Genomic DNA, 13,799 nt, shown 5'->3' on the forward strand with positions numbered 1-13,799 from the left:
TAGCAGGTGAGAGAGTGCAGATGTGTATGTCCAAGTGAGCAACCAGCCAGGAGAGAGAGAAGCTTAGCCAGTCTCCCTCGTTTATTGCTGGAAAGACACATCCAAAGACAGTGGCCCACTTCCTAATTGCAGGCCAACAGCTCCCTCTTGCAGTACAAAGGGCAATTCTCAATTGTATTCTTTTGCTTCCCCCCAAGGGATTTTTCTGCAAAGAAGAAAAAGACTTTGATAACTGGTGTAGCCTTGTTCAGAAGGTAAAATTGTATGTTCTTTGTCTTAAAAAATGAAAGTTACTCAATATGATTCCTTTTCAAGATTGTTGTTCATAGTATTGTAAACCTAGTCCGATATGACTGTATTGCAAGAGAAAGAAACTAAGGCAACAGAGAAACTGCCAGATGTGGGGAAGTGTACATAACTTTGGGGGAACTAAAGAAAAACTTTGGTTTGAAATGTGCTTAGTATGTCAAGTGAGTGATATTCTTAGTGATGAAACTTAATGTTTCATCTCATTAAGCCTATGAGTCATATGTAACATTCAGCTAATACTCTGCCATTTTAACCTAAAAATGCCAATTTCGTATTGCTTAGCCTAAATTCTTCCTTACTCTGTTCATAAGACTGAGATAGCTAAAGAAACTAAAGTACTTTTCTATTTGCTTAGTGGTCCATTTACAGTTTAATATATTCCACCATGGTTTAGAGGGCTTGCCCTTCTCTTAACTGGCTTGTTTATATAAAATATAGGCATGCTATCACTTAAATTTTGCAGAAATCTGTATAGAATGATTCTTTCTTTTTGGTGTCTCATGTAAAAGGGAATAATTTCACTGGCTCACCAATCTCTGTGTCTGCCTCCCTCATCCTCAGCCTCTAACACACACCAAGTATATGGAAGACAGTGATAAATGCTTATTGAAGGAATGAAGGGAGAACATAGTTTTAAGAGCCCTGGATGGGGTGGCAGGAGACATGATGTTCTTCTATCTGCAGAACAAAAGGATTGGAGAGATGGGAGCCCAAAGCCTTTGTAAATATAAGGAGAGAAGATTTTTCTTCACAAGTGAACAAATAATTCACACTAATGTCCCTAACTGAAATCCAAAACCCCAGTTAATAATTTGCTAAGGCATAGTAGAGAATTATTTTCTAAAGGCAATATTTACATTTCAGAATGCAGCAAAACTGTATTTATATCACATTTAAAGGTAGACTGAGAATTTTCTGATAAGACTATGTCATTTAAATCAGGACATATACCATAAATGTTGGACTACAACTGAAACCATGCCAATATGTGCCAATATTCTCCTGGAGCAGATTTAATTTGATTAGCTGACATTTGTTTGGAACTAATTCTTCAGGAACATCTCAGCCGTAAGTTGAGCTGAGCCTGTGCAACTGGCACAGGGACTGAGCCTGGTGATGGAGTATGGGCAATGAGTACTGGCCTCCATTGATACTGCCTCCAGTGTCTCAAACTGAAGATGGCTGGGGCTTCAGATGGTTCAAGTACAGGATGGGTGTGTCTGTTAGGTCTGTCAACCAGCATGCCACTCTCTTAGGGATTGGGGTTATAGATTGCCAATTGGATAGAAACGTAGTGACTCTGCAGTGTTTACAACTGTTTTTGTGTCTCTCCAGGAAATTCTAAAGGAGAATTTAAGGATGTTTGAATTAGTCCAGAAACATCCATCGCACTGGCCTCCCTTTGTGCCTCCAGCCAAACCAGAAGTGACAACCACTGGGGCAGGTGAGCTGTTGTTCAGGGGCTTTCGGCCTGCAGACCCACATGTAACAATTGTTTTTTGAGACAGAAGCAATTGTGGCTTATGCGTTCTGTGGAAAGTAAACTTTCTGCTCAGCTGGACTGATCAAGGAATGCTGCTTCTGATTATTTTAATCTCTTGATGAACTGATATTACCAATTTTTTAAAAAAAGAAAATGAGCTCATTATAAAAGTTCTATGCAAAATCAATATGACTAGAATTGTTTTTTCATGGTGTGGTTCAGAGTAACAAGTCAGAGGCCACGGGTGATTTAAAAGGTACCTCAAAGGACTTGCAGAGCCTCGGCCACATCACTGTGATTAGCCCTATGTAACAAATCCAGTTATTTTTAAGTCTTTATAGACAGTTTGTAACACTTGGTAGTGGTCCTAATTGTAAGTCTCCTCCAGACAAGCCTTTCCTTAGCAAAGTAATTTAAAAATGCATAGTCTTAACCACTGAGTAATTTATTGATTGACCACTTTAACGCAAGTGTCAAAGGTTTTCTTTCTAATTTCTGTATTCTGGTAGAATTCATTGACTCTACTGAACAACTGGAGGAGTTTGACCTGGAGGAAGATTTTGAGATTCTGAGCGTGTAGAATAGTGGGAACTCAACTTGGAGGTCTGTCTTCCATCTGGCACCGTAAGAATATGAACTTATTACATAAAACTTTTCTAGTCAGCAAGTGCCTGATATGCCAACAGCATACAAACTCGATAGCAATCATGACTGAGCCAATCACTATTTCTCAGAAAAAAAAAAAAAAAAAAAACCAAACAAACAACAACAAGCCTTCCCCAGAAAGAAACAGAACAATCATGGAGCCTAGGAGCAGAATGATTGGGAAGAGTTCATTGCGTCCCAGCTTGTCTCACATGGCTACAGCAAGTCACAGTTGCTGCAATGAGGAGATGGACATTTGGAAGACAGACAGCAACTCCCGTATTGCTTCAAGCACCAGCAGATGAGAGATGATCACACTGTTCTTCTTCACCCTTTCAGGTGTGACTTCTTTGGGGCTAAATACTAAGAAGCAATCTGTTCTCTTGCTCAAATAATAAAGTGACTGAATCAGGGAGAAAAAGTTCTTGTTAAATTATTTCAATATGTATTTTAAATAATTATAATTTATATCACAACTTTGTTGAAGAAATTATGTCAAATGTACACTTCTTGATCTTCCTATCTGGGGAAACCTTAGTATTTGACGGGTCACGGTCCCCATTCTTACTGATACTTTGTCAGATGTCACCCTGTCCTTCAATCCAACCATGATCGCTTCAATCAGGGGTAAGCAAACCTTTTGTGAAGGGCCACGTAGTAAATATTTTAGGCTTTGCAGGCCATGCGGCCTCTGTCACAATTACTCAACTCTGCTGTTGAAGTGCAAAAGCAGCCACAGACGGTATGCACACAAACGAGCATGGCTGTGATCCAATAGGACTATTTATACAAGCAGGTGAAGGGCTGGATTTAGCCTGTAGACTGTAGCTCACCAATCACTAACTTAAAGTGTTGATTTTTGTTTGAGAAATTAAAAATAAATTGTGTTTGAATTATACTCTGATTTGGTTGACAGCCATATTTACAAAGAATTATTCACGTGGTGACATTTCATCTGTGCATCAAATACAATTCCAAACCATTTCAGGACTAGCAACATACTCAAGTTTTAAAGCACATATTCGTTAAATTAGCTTTGCTGATCACTCTCCTGTGAGTATGCTCCTCGAGTCCCAGCAACATCTTCCCGTTTCCCTTTCCTTGCCCTCTTAACTTGTCTGCATTTTACCCTCATTCTTAACTGAGTTCTAGGGAAGGCCAGCAATTGGGATTTGGAAGCTAGCAACAAACCAATTCACTTGTTTCCTTACATTCCATATTTTTCTTTTTTTCCAGTAAGAAAGATATTCCACTAGTTCAAACCTCAGCAGATGAAAATGATATTCAGTGAAATGTCTCTCCCTCCCACAGGTCAGTTCCCTTCTGTGAAAGCTCCCAATGTTATTTTTTGTTTATCCTTCCAGAGGATTTATTTTATGCATATATAAATACATAAATATATGTATATATATAAGTATATGCACATATATATATAAACATATGCATATATACACACATACACATATCTATGGCTTAGATTTGATTTTAACAACGTTAACATTTCTGTACTTTTGATTTATCTGTAAATGATCCTTAGGGCACAGAAATATGGGAATGCCTTTCTTTGTATGTGATGGGGATAAAAGCAGTTGCAGGCTTATCTTGAAGGAGGTTTGGGGTTTATTGACCATTAGAGGACTGTTTCAGCCCTTTGACTTCGATCATCTTCTAATTTTTTCCTGCCTCAATGTTTTGTTCTAGAGTTTGACTCACAGTAACAGGAACCAAGCTCTGAGGCGGACTCATAAATTGTGGCGAGATGGACATTAGAATAGTTTTTTTCAAAGAAGTCGAGTACAATGTTCAGATTTCATTCATTTTATTTGTTATATACAAAGCTGACACCATGCTTATTATTCATCTAGGAGGTGAAGGTAACAGTAATTGAGATTATACTGATTATGCTTTGTCTGCTTTGGAACAGTTTACATAATACTTAAGGAAACAGAATCACCTGGAAGGAATTGCCTCATGTCAACATAGTTAAGAGTATTCTGGGAAACTGGTAATTAAAGAAAATGGCTAAAACAAATCTGCCCAAACAGAATACAATACGCTTCATAGCCAACTCAGGTTTGCTTCAGTTCTGCTAACGGTTAATGAGAGGACTGTGCTAGATTTTTATGAGGTTTTAAAAATATATTATAATAGTTTAATAGGCTACCTGTGAAAGAGCAGTTGGATGAACATTTTAATGGAAAGTCTCTAATAGCCTCAGAATGCAAAGGAACCAACCCACTGCAACTTCAGTTTGCCACATTGCACACATCTGGATGGCATTTTGAATAAACGGACTTCTGAGGAATTGGAACGTGGGGTTTACCTTTTTGTTCCTGGAGTCAAAAGCAAAATTCACACCTTCTTACTCATCCGCCCCTCTACTGCCGGCCCAGGAAAAAGGGCTGTGGTTCTCATTTACTTTTATGGCCTTGGCCACATTTGTTGCATCCTCTACTCTACTTTGGACCTGGCCAAGTCCTCTGTCTCTGGCTGAGGAGAGAGCCGGCAAGGAGGAAGTGATTTGTCTAGGACTGTGTGAAGTTAGTGAGCCCCTCTCAACTGCTGGCCTTCTGGCGTCCCTAAGCAATATGGGGCCCAGTTTAACTCACTCTGGAACGAGTCAAATCTCACCCCGGCCTACTGGCTGGCACCTCATTCCAGTTCTGCTGCCTGCCTAGACGCAGTGGGCCTCCTTGAATAGTGAGGGGCTGCCCTATGCAGATGAGTCATCCATGAATGTTTGAATGTTCAGCTGGAGAATTTTTTTTTTAAATGCAGAAACACTGGGTTCTGCTTTAAGCCGAATTATGTGTGGTGACTCTGGACATAAAGAAACGACTTACTGGCTATTATGAAGAGCTTTCTGATCAAGACAGTGAGGCAAGCTAGCAACCTAAGATAGCTGTGGCCCAGCAAATCTTTCTGAGGTAGCCATGAATAGTCAGGCAAGCATCCCCATCAAATGGTAGCACCAGGTTGACTGAAATGGGACAGCAGATCTCAGCAGGGTGGGCTCCTCAATTGGGCCTGAGGGTTGGGGTGACGAGTGTCCAGTAGTCCAGCCCAAATGAGACTCCAACGTACTCCTTGACAGATAGACAAAAGGGCTCAGGCCTTCCTTCTTCAGACCTTTCGGGTTTGTGAGGTGACCGTGGCGGGGGCGCAGAGGAGGACTAAGGGCAGACAGGTGCCGCCCTACAGGCTCTTCATACACACCTGGCAGCGGCTGACCCGGGTGTGGAGCTGCCCAGCTTTCAGCGTTTCAGACACAGGCTCCTCTCCAAACTGCTGCCTCTCCTCCACTGTCGTCAGCCAGAAACTGTACTTGTTGGCAAAGTAGTGGCAGGTGCCCCGGGCACCACTGCACTCGATGAAAGGAGTGGCCCGAAAGTCCTCCAGGCAGGAGCCAGGTGAGACGAGGGACTGGCCTCCGCCCTCGGCACCGGCCGCAGTGTGCTGAAACAGACCGGGGCTGTGAGCCCGCCGCCCCCCTCACGTGTGCTCCCTTCCCGAGCACTGGTCCCTCCCTGGGCTCAGCCCCGGCTCCCAGCAGCATACCAGCAGCATACCAAAAGCGGGAGGGGCAGCCTTCAGGGCCAGGAGTGCCCCCTCCATGCTCCCTAGTGCCCTTCTAACCCGTTACGCGTGACCAGTGTTCCCAAACTGCTGCTGTCCCACTGAGTTTGGACGTGTGTTGCGTGCCCCTCTCCCCCCAAATTTCCACAGACACATCAGAGAAAGGTGGAATTAAAGAAAATTCAAATGGTTTCTGAACTGCAGTTTTCAGGCCCCTTGGTCCACTGTGCATTGCACTGGAAGAAGGGAAAGAGCCTGCAATATTCCACACACTGGCTCAGCCATGGCCACTCCTCTCCCAGTGTGTATATCGGTAGCTTTTACTTTGCAGTTACCTTTATTAGAACTACTTATATTTTCAATCAGTGCCACACCCTTTAGAGTGTCATATAGTTTTTGTTACCTGCTGAGTAAAAGGGGGCCTCATTGTATTTGGCCTAAATGTCCTGGCCTTCGCTTCAGAGGGCTCCCTCAGCATTTGATTTTAGGGCCACTCATGAGCCGATAGTCTCCTGTCACTACCCATGGACAGCAGCCCCCGTGTCTCCACCACCCCCCTCCCTTCACCTTAGCCAGGTTATCATCTGGACCACAGGAGATGGGGAAAAAGTCTAATACACACCAGGGTCAGCCAGTGGCCAATAGGACAGATGCTCAAGTTGGATACACAGGGACCCCTCCCAGAACTTTGGGAGAGTGAGAGTCTCCACATGACCTTTCAAGTGACCTTCCTGAGAACTGAAGCATCAAAGTTTTCCTCATTTTGATCCCCAGATAGAAAACTTTGAGAAATGCACACCACATTTTCCTGCTTTACTAAACAGCAGATGATGTTGATTTTAAACTTTGCAGATGACTCAGGTTTGTCATTATGAATGTCAGTTTTGTGTGGGATATTTATGCAAGAGCCCCATACCAAGGGGTGCAGCTGGTAGAATTCTCAGGCCTCCTTTGAATCAGTCTCTCCCTCTTTTTTTTATTTTTAGTAGGCAGGTCTCATTGCTTCAAGATACCTCACTAGACAGTCCAAATTCTCACCCTTTCACATTTTCAGGAAAAGAATAGATGTTCTAGTATGTCAGAACTATGTGTAAAGTGAGAGTAAGGAAATTCCAAATAAAGGCTAAGGGCTTGCCCACAAGCAAAGCACATGAGATTTAGTGCATAGCTTTTATATTGTTTCTTGTGGAAGCTCAGGGGCCTTTTCTCCTTATTTCTGGTCTGAAAGGTAGACAGAACATAATGACAGGTGAGGCATTCTGTATTACATTGGGATAAACTGCCCAATGCACAAAGACAGAGCATAACAAGGAAGTACCTTTCCCCAGGTAACTACACTAATGTGAGTGAGCCTGCGGCTTTGCTCATTCTTCGAAGACACTCTCTCACCATCTCGCTGGTGGTGATTGAGCAGAGAAGCTCCAACAAGGCAGGGAACTTCAGTGGGTGCCACTCTGGTTTTCCCTGGGAATTGTCCTGACCCTGAACCTGACCTTTCATTTGATGAAACATCCCCAGGTGTTCAGGGAATATCATGTGAGGGGCTCAACGCCTCCTTGGGCTTACAGATGTTCTCTCTTAGCAAGACACACACATGGCCGGCCACTGCCTTCCCACCAAAATGGAGGTGGCAAAGATGCCAGCAAGGACCCATAAACACAGCATGCCCTCGGCCGAGCCTTTCAGGAGGAGATGGCAGTGGCCGGAGGGGTCTGGTAGGGTGGGTAGAAGGGGGGGGGAGTGCCATGCCTGGCCTGACCAGTGAGAGTAGATCCTAGCCCCGAGTGGGGATAGACTCTCCTTCACTGTCCCCCCAGATCATAGTGTGTTTTACTCTTTCCTTAGTTGTAGCAGAACCGAAGCAGGCATAGAGATGGTAGGGCCTTGGCCTGTGATTCGTAGATATTCTTACCCCGAACCACTGGGTGCAAACTGCTTTTCTCCCCTTACACCCATAACTACCTGTTATTCATGCAGAACTAGGCTCTCTGATCTTCAGCCAAGCCCAAACCAAGTATTTCCCTTCCTTTTGAACTCTGTGCTTTTTATCCAGTGTCCATAGAGCCTAGGAACCAGTCCGAGGGGCCCTCCCAGAGCTCCTAGCCCTCTGTCTTTACACTGAGGGAGGGGACAGCCCAAGGCCTTACCATAAGGAAGGAGTACCCAATCCAGAGGCTGCGCCAGCCCAAGGGACACGACGGGATGGTGATGTCCTGGCTGTGCACAGCAATGGCTTGCGAAGGCGCCTCACATACAGAGCAGCGGCTGATGTACTGGGGAATCTGGGACTGGCCGACGGGCATCATGGGGATGGGGGCGGTGGTGGAGAGCCAGTAGGATTTATCGTTCCGCCTGGCATAGTGGCACACTTCATTGATGTTGCAGTAGATGAAGGGCATGGTGCTGAAGCGGGGCAGGCAGGAGCCAGCAAACCCTGCAAGGAGCACAGGCGGGCAAGGGCAGGTGAGGTCTGGCTGGGGGCAGGGCCACCGGGACTGGACTAGATGGTGGTTCGGGTTTACACCCAACCGCTAGTACCACACCAGGGCAGCCCTCTCCTTCCATTCCTGTGACACTGTACACACACTGAAGCCTGTTGATAAAATGTTATTTTAAATGCATAATGACAACAATCTTTTTATAAACTGAATAATCACTCCCTTTGTGAAACCATCATTTAGTAGACAGAGTCTGCCTTTAAGAGTTAGCACACTTGCAGACAATACAATTAGTTCTCAGGTAATCATCATTGCGCTGCAGGTCAAATTATTATTACTACTAGTAATCACTAGCATTTAATGGATGCTTAAATGCCAAGCATTGTTCTAAGCATTTTACACTGGGTGATTCATGTACTCCTTACACCACCCTGATGTGATTAGCTTTGTTTTAAGGAGGAAGTGGAAGCTCAGAGAGGTTGAATAACTTGCCCAGGATACACGGCTAGTAAGTGATAGAGCCAGGACTTGAACCCTGATCCGCCTGACTCCAGAGTGGTGCTTGTAACCCACTACACAGCAAGTGGGCCCACCAAAGGCTGGGACAAGAGAGGAGGTTGGCTGTTGGTCCTTGTGGGGACAGGTGGCCAGGGCTGGCTGGCAGAGCTGGTACCTACCTAGGTCCTGGTTGTGGGCTTTCTCCTGCCCCTCCACGAACAGCAAGCTGTATCCCACCCACAGCTGGCTCATCCCAACAGGACACAGGGGCACCTGTTCCGACTGGCTGTGCTTCACCAATGTGTAGCCCACTCTCACGCTCTGGCCAGGCATTCCAGGCCTCCCAAAAGGCCCTTGCTGCCCCGGAGCCCCTGAGAGGGAGAGAGCATAAAGGGTGAGCACAGTACAGCTAGTGGCAATATCTGCTAGTGACTGTGTGCCACTCATTGGGTGAAGTAATTATGTACATGCGTTATCTTTATCTCAATTGATCCCCACGACCACCCTGGGAAGTGGTACTGTTACCCCAACTTGTAGATGAGGAAACTGAGGCTCAAGGTCCCACAGCTCACCTCTGATGTACCCAGCTACAGAGTCCCCATTTTGAAGAGTACACTATCCAGCTTCCCTCCCACAGCCACCTGGCCTTGGGTTCTCTATGAGTGGGGATGAGGCGGTGGGGTGGGGTGCTTTTGGGCCCAGTCTTATAGGCCCTCAAAGGAGATAACTAAGTAGCTGTTGAATCAGAGGCATTAAAAGCAGAGCCAGGATCAGCAGGGCAAAATCCTTCTCTCCTCTCCTGTCCATGGCAGACGTGACTAATTGATTGCAACATTTTCCCACCTAGCCTCAGAACTGTTCTCTACTCAGAACAACTGATTTGCTATACTGGATTAAAAAAAGAAGGTAAGTAGCAGAGGTACGGACAATCATAACTTATCTCGAATGTCGTTATCCCTTGAACCAACCCCCCTCCCATTCATGTCAAAATCCCTGGGTGCAGGGCAGGGAGCCATGCTGTAGTATACAGTCATAGCTCTTAAGAGCTGCAGAAGAACCCAGAAAAGGATTTAGAATGGTCCTTTGCCTTCTGGAATATAGAGCATCCCTTCACAGGCTCAGAGGGTGATGGGGAATGAATGGACTAGAGTCCAATTTTTGAGCCTCCTAGTAATGTCAAGCTCTACCACCTGGTTTACTAAGTCTCAGATTTTAATTTTTACTCATTCCCTAGCCTCAAATCCTCACAGAAGCCCCGTACCCCTTAATGTGACATCACCAGACCTTCAAATCCTGGAGGGCCTTGCAGTCCAGGGAGACCAGGATCACCAAGAGTGCCAGGCGGGCCTGGGAGCCCACTGGGGCCATCCTTGCCAGAAACGCCAGGAAAACCTTTGGGGCCTGCAGGAGAGAAAGTTCATGGGGGTGAGGGGGGACTCAGTGTGGAGGCGCCCTCAGCAGGAAAGGGAGACTTGAGCGTCATGCCCAAGACTCAGCAGGGGAGGGCTCACTGGCTGTCGGCTTGACGCGCACACTGCACATCAAGGCTGAAGCCTGCCTAATCTAGTCCCTAGATCGTGGGGACATCTCTGCCCTGGGATGGGCTCTCAGCCTTTCTGAGCCCCTTCACACCCACTTCCTCCTCCCTTCCTCTCATCCTCCCAGCAATGCTGGGAAGTAGGCAGGGCAACTGCTAGCGTCCCATATCAGAACAGGGGATGCCAAGACCCAGAGAGGCTAACTCACTCCAGTTGGTGCAAAGCTGGGATTAGGAGTCAGGTTTCCTCTCCCCCAGCCCTGGGCTTTCTCCACTGCCCCTTGTGTTGCCCTTTACCCACCACCCCTTTAACACTCCCTCCATCCCTCAGCAGCCCTTTACAGAGGGACAAGCTGTCTGGAGAAGTGGCCATGCCCTGCCCACACAGTCTAAACCTAACTACAACCACTGCCTACTGGCCTCTCTCTGGCAACAAGCTCAGGAGCTCTGTGAAGGTGCAGAGGGAGCATTTGATGAAGGCGCCCCCTGGGAGCTGGGGTTCCAAGCCAGTAGCTTCAGCCTCAGCCATGGCCGTTTTAGCTCCTCAAGAAGTCCCTTTTCTCTGGTGCCCTCCTCACCTTGTAGGCCTGTGGGGCCTTGAACCCCAGGCTCTCCTGTGAGGCCGGGGATGCCATCAATGCCTGGTAGGCCCATGGGTCCAGGAGGAACCTGGACAGCTTCTGCAATTGGTGTTTTTCCAGGAGCACCTGGGGGACCGGAAAAACCTACGGGCAGGTGGAGGAAATGGGAATGTGATGAGAATGAAGACGGAGGCGTCTCATAGTGCTTTGTTGGCCGTAGTTTATTCTGATGTCATGGGAAGCCACTGGATGATTGTGCAGAAAAATGATTGTTGGGGGTGGGGTGGGGAAGGGCACTGCATAAGAAATATTGATGGCTTGGACCTGGGGTTATGCAAGGCACATTTAGGAGATACAACCCTCAGGCTTGCTAATAGATTGGATGTGTATGAATGGGGTGGGGGTGGTAAAGGATGGAAAGGTTGGTTCTTCATTTCACGATTGAGCAAATGGGTGAGTGGTGATCTGAGTGCGAAGCCAATGTCCACTAACGCAGAAATAACACAGAAATAACGCAGACAGACAAGGTCAGTGGTGGGATCCACAGTGGCAAAGCAGCAGTGGCCTTCAGTCCTGGCAGCTGATGGTGGCAGGAGTTTCCCCAGGGTGAAGAAACTACCTCCCTGGGGGAGTTGATCCAGCTGCTTGGGGCATCCAGGCTTCTTGGCATGGTGAGCAGGGACCTTACCCCCAGGCCCCTTCCTTGAGCTTCAGATCATCCCAGCACGAGCTCTCAACTCACCTCTTGACCCTGCCTTCCCCTTCATCCCGGGAAATCCTGGGTCTCCAGGTGGCCCAACCTTGCCTGGAGTTCCCATGGAGCCAGGCTCACCTCTCATGCCTGGCAAAGTCCAAAGGAAAGCAAGTCAGGCCTTGGCATGGTGGTGGGGGTGGGGGGCGTGGAGACTAGGCAGGGGCAAGGTACAGAAGCGTGTTATCAGCTGGTTTTCCTTCACAGGGCTGTGGGGAAGGAGCCATCTTGGACTGTGGAGTGGGGAAAGCCAGCCAAACAGCCATACCTTTCAGTCCTAGCTCTCCATGGAGGCCAGAGAAACCTGGAATTCCTTGGTCTCCCTTGGGCCCTTGAGGGCCTGAAATTCCAGGAAAGCCAGGATCTCCGGGGTCACCTTGATCCGAGGATGGCCCAGGGAGACCTGGGGGCCCTTGGCGGCCTGGGCGGCCTGGAGATAAGATTGGAAGAAGGATGAGGGGCAGGTCAGCAGAAAGTGGCTGCTGCTGAAGGCCTAGGGACTGATAGGCAGCTGAAGCCCATTCCCAGGACAGAGAATGTTTCCTTGCTGTCTGTGGGGTCCCAGTGCTCAGATCTTCCCAAACCCTTTTAGCAAAATGCAGCCAGTTCCAGTCCCCCGAGTCCCAGCTGGAGGAGGGATGTGAGGCTAAAGCAGGCCCACGCCTGGCCAGCAACAGGGACTGGATTGCACTGTATAAAGGATCTCCCTAGATGCCAGACAAAAGGTGGTGGCCAGTCTTCTTTTGGGCTTCCTGCCTTTACCTCGTTCTCCATCTAGGCCTGGTCGCCCAGGGTCACCAGGCTGTCCCGCTATGAGTGAGGGCAAGGAGATGCCTGGGGCACCAGGTAGACCAGCAGGGCCTTGGAGGCCTGGGAAACCTGCAAAGAATAAATAAAAGGGGCTGGAGGGGCTTTGTGTGCCCAGGAGAGGGCCAGGCTCTCTCAGAGAAAATGGAAATTCACACAAGAAATGCAAGCTGTTAGGTGGCAGCCAGACCAGAGAACGCCAGCAGAGGGCTCTTCTCCCCTCATCCTGCCTTCCCAGCAAGCAGACACATGCGTAACTGACAAAAGCTCAGACAGTCCTCCTTTCCAGCTGGAGCTGCATTTTATTGGGATACAGCTGTGGAAAATTCTAATAGCTCCCCAACCTCACTCGTAATGCAAATATTTTAGGCCGATTACCCCCAAATCAGAAAGAAAAGAAGGCATGACTGAGCACGTGGAATTTGTTTCCCGAATGTTTGTAAACCTACCGTCCCTGTCAAACAACATTTCATGTTAGCCAGTTATGTCTGATGTTACACAAAGGTAGGCCACAGGCCTCAGCCAGTCCGAAGGGCCACTGGCCCAGTAAGAATGGAGACGACAAGGACTCAGGATATTAGCCAAATGATTGCTTAATTGCCTCTAGAACAAATTTCTCTGTGCTAAATCCCTCCCCCACTTTTGGCACAAAAGACTAATCACTTATTACAGCAGATACAAAACAGTGGTTTGCTCAAATTTTAACACTGCTTTACATGTTTCTGTTTGTAAAATGATATCTATTATAATACATGCAAAAAACTTTCATCTGATTACAAAAGATTTGTTTAATATTCACATGTCAAATACACAGATGGTAATCCTGATGAGAAAACACATCAAAGCTCTATATACAAATGCAGAAGTTTATAGCATGGAAGAAATGTATTTATTACTTTGGCATATTCTAGAAGATATTCAAATGAAGAGAAATAGATTCGAACTGGATGATAAACCATTCTGGTGGTTGAGATTCTTGTTTTTTTGTTTGTGACCAAAAAGTCCAAAAATATTAATGTTGAATTTTTTTGTGGCAAGAAAAATACAAAAATATTAACGTTGAATTTCTCATATTTGTCTAAAAATATAGCAAATCAATGAAAACTTGTCAAGAAAAATGGTAGATTGGTTAATTCAGGTGTTTTAAAATAGCTTATTGATTAATTGAATCCTA

General features: G+C 46.6%; 2 protein-coding genes across 4 annotated transcripts in view; one reads left to right on the top strand and one right to left on the bottom strand.

Moving 5' to 3' along the window:
- The window catches only part of ATG4A (autophagy related 4A cysteine peptidase), a 67,608-nt gene extending 64,273 nt beyond the window's left edge, over positions 1-3,335 (top strand). For all 3 annotated transcript variants that reach the window (XM_063083275.1, XM_063083277.1, XM_063083276.1), the window contains 3 exons: positions 198-254; positions 1,645-1,753; positions 2,302-3,335. In XM_063083275.1, the coding sequence (XP_062939345.1) occupies positions 198-254; positions 1,645-1,753; positions 2,302-2,372 (237 nt within the window). In that variant the 3' untranslated portion in view covers positions 2,373-3,335. The remainder of the gene's footprint in view (positions 1-197; positions 255-1,644; positions 1,754-2,301) is intronic.
- Positions 3,336-5,632: 2,297 nt separating this feature from the next.
- Positions 5,633-13,799, bottom strand: part of COL4A6 (collagen type IV alpha 6 chain) — an 87,785-nt gene continuing 79,618 nt past the window's right edge. The window contains exons 37-44 of the mRNA XM_063084862.1: positions 12,581-12,697; positions 12,087-12,248; positions 11,810-11,908; positions 11,065-11,211; positions 10,234-10,350; positions 9,129-9,320; positions 8,161-8,447; positions 5,633-5,893 (exon numbers count right to left, since the gene is read on the bottom strand). Coding sequence (XP_062940932.1) covers positions 5,633-5,893; positions 8,161-8,447; positions 9,129-9,320; positions 10,234-10,350; positions 11,065-11,211; positions 11,810-11,908; positions 12,087-12,248; positions 12,581-12,697 — 1,382 coding nt within the window. The remainder of the gene's footprint in view (positions 5,894-8,160; positions 8,448-9,128; positions 9,321-10,233; positions 10,351-11,064; positions 11,212-11,809; positions 11,909-12,086; positions 12,249-12,580; positions 12,698-13,799) is intronic.

The sequence above is a fragment of the Cynocephalus volans genome, chromosome X, assembly GCF_027409185.1.
Source record: "Cynocephalus volans isolate mCynVol1 chromosome X, mCynVol1.pri, whole genome shotgun sequence".
Classification (NCBI taxonomy): domain Eukaryota; kingdom Metazoa; phylum Chordata; class Mammalia; order Dermoptera; family Cynocephalidae; genus Cynocephalus; species Cynocephalus volans.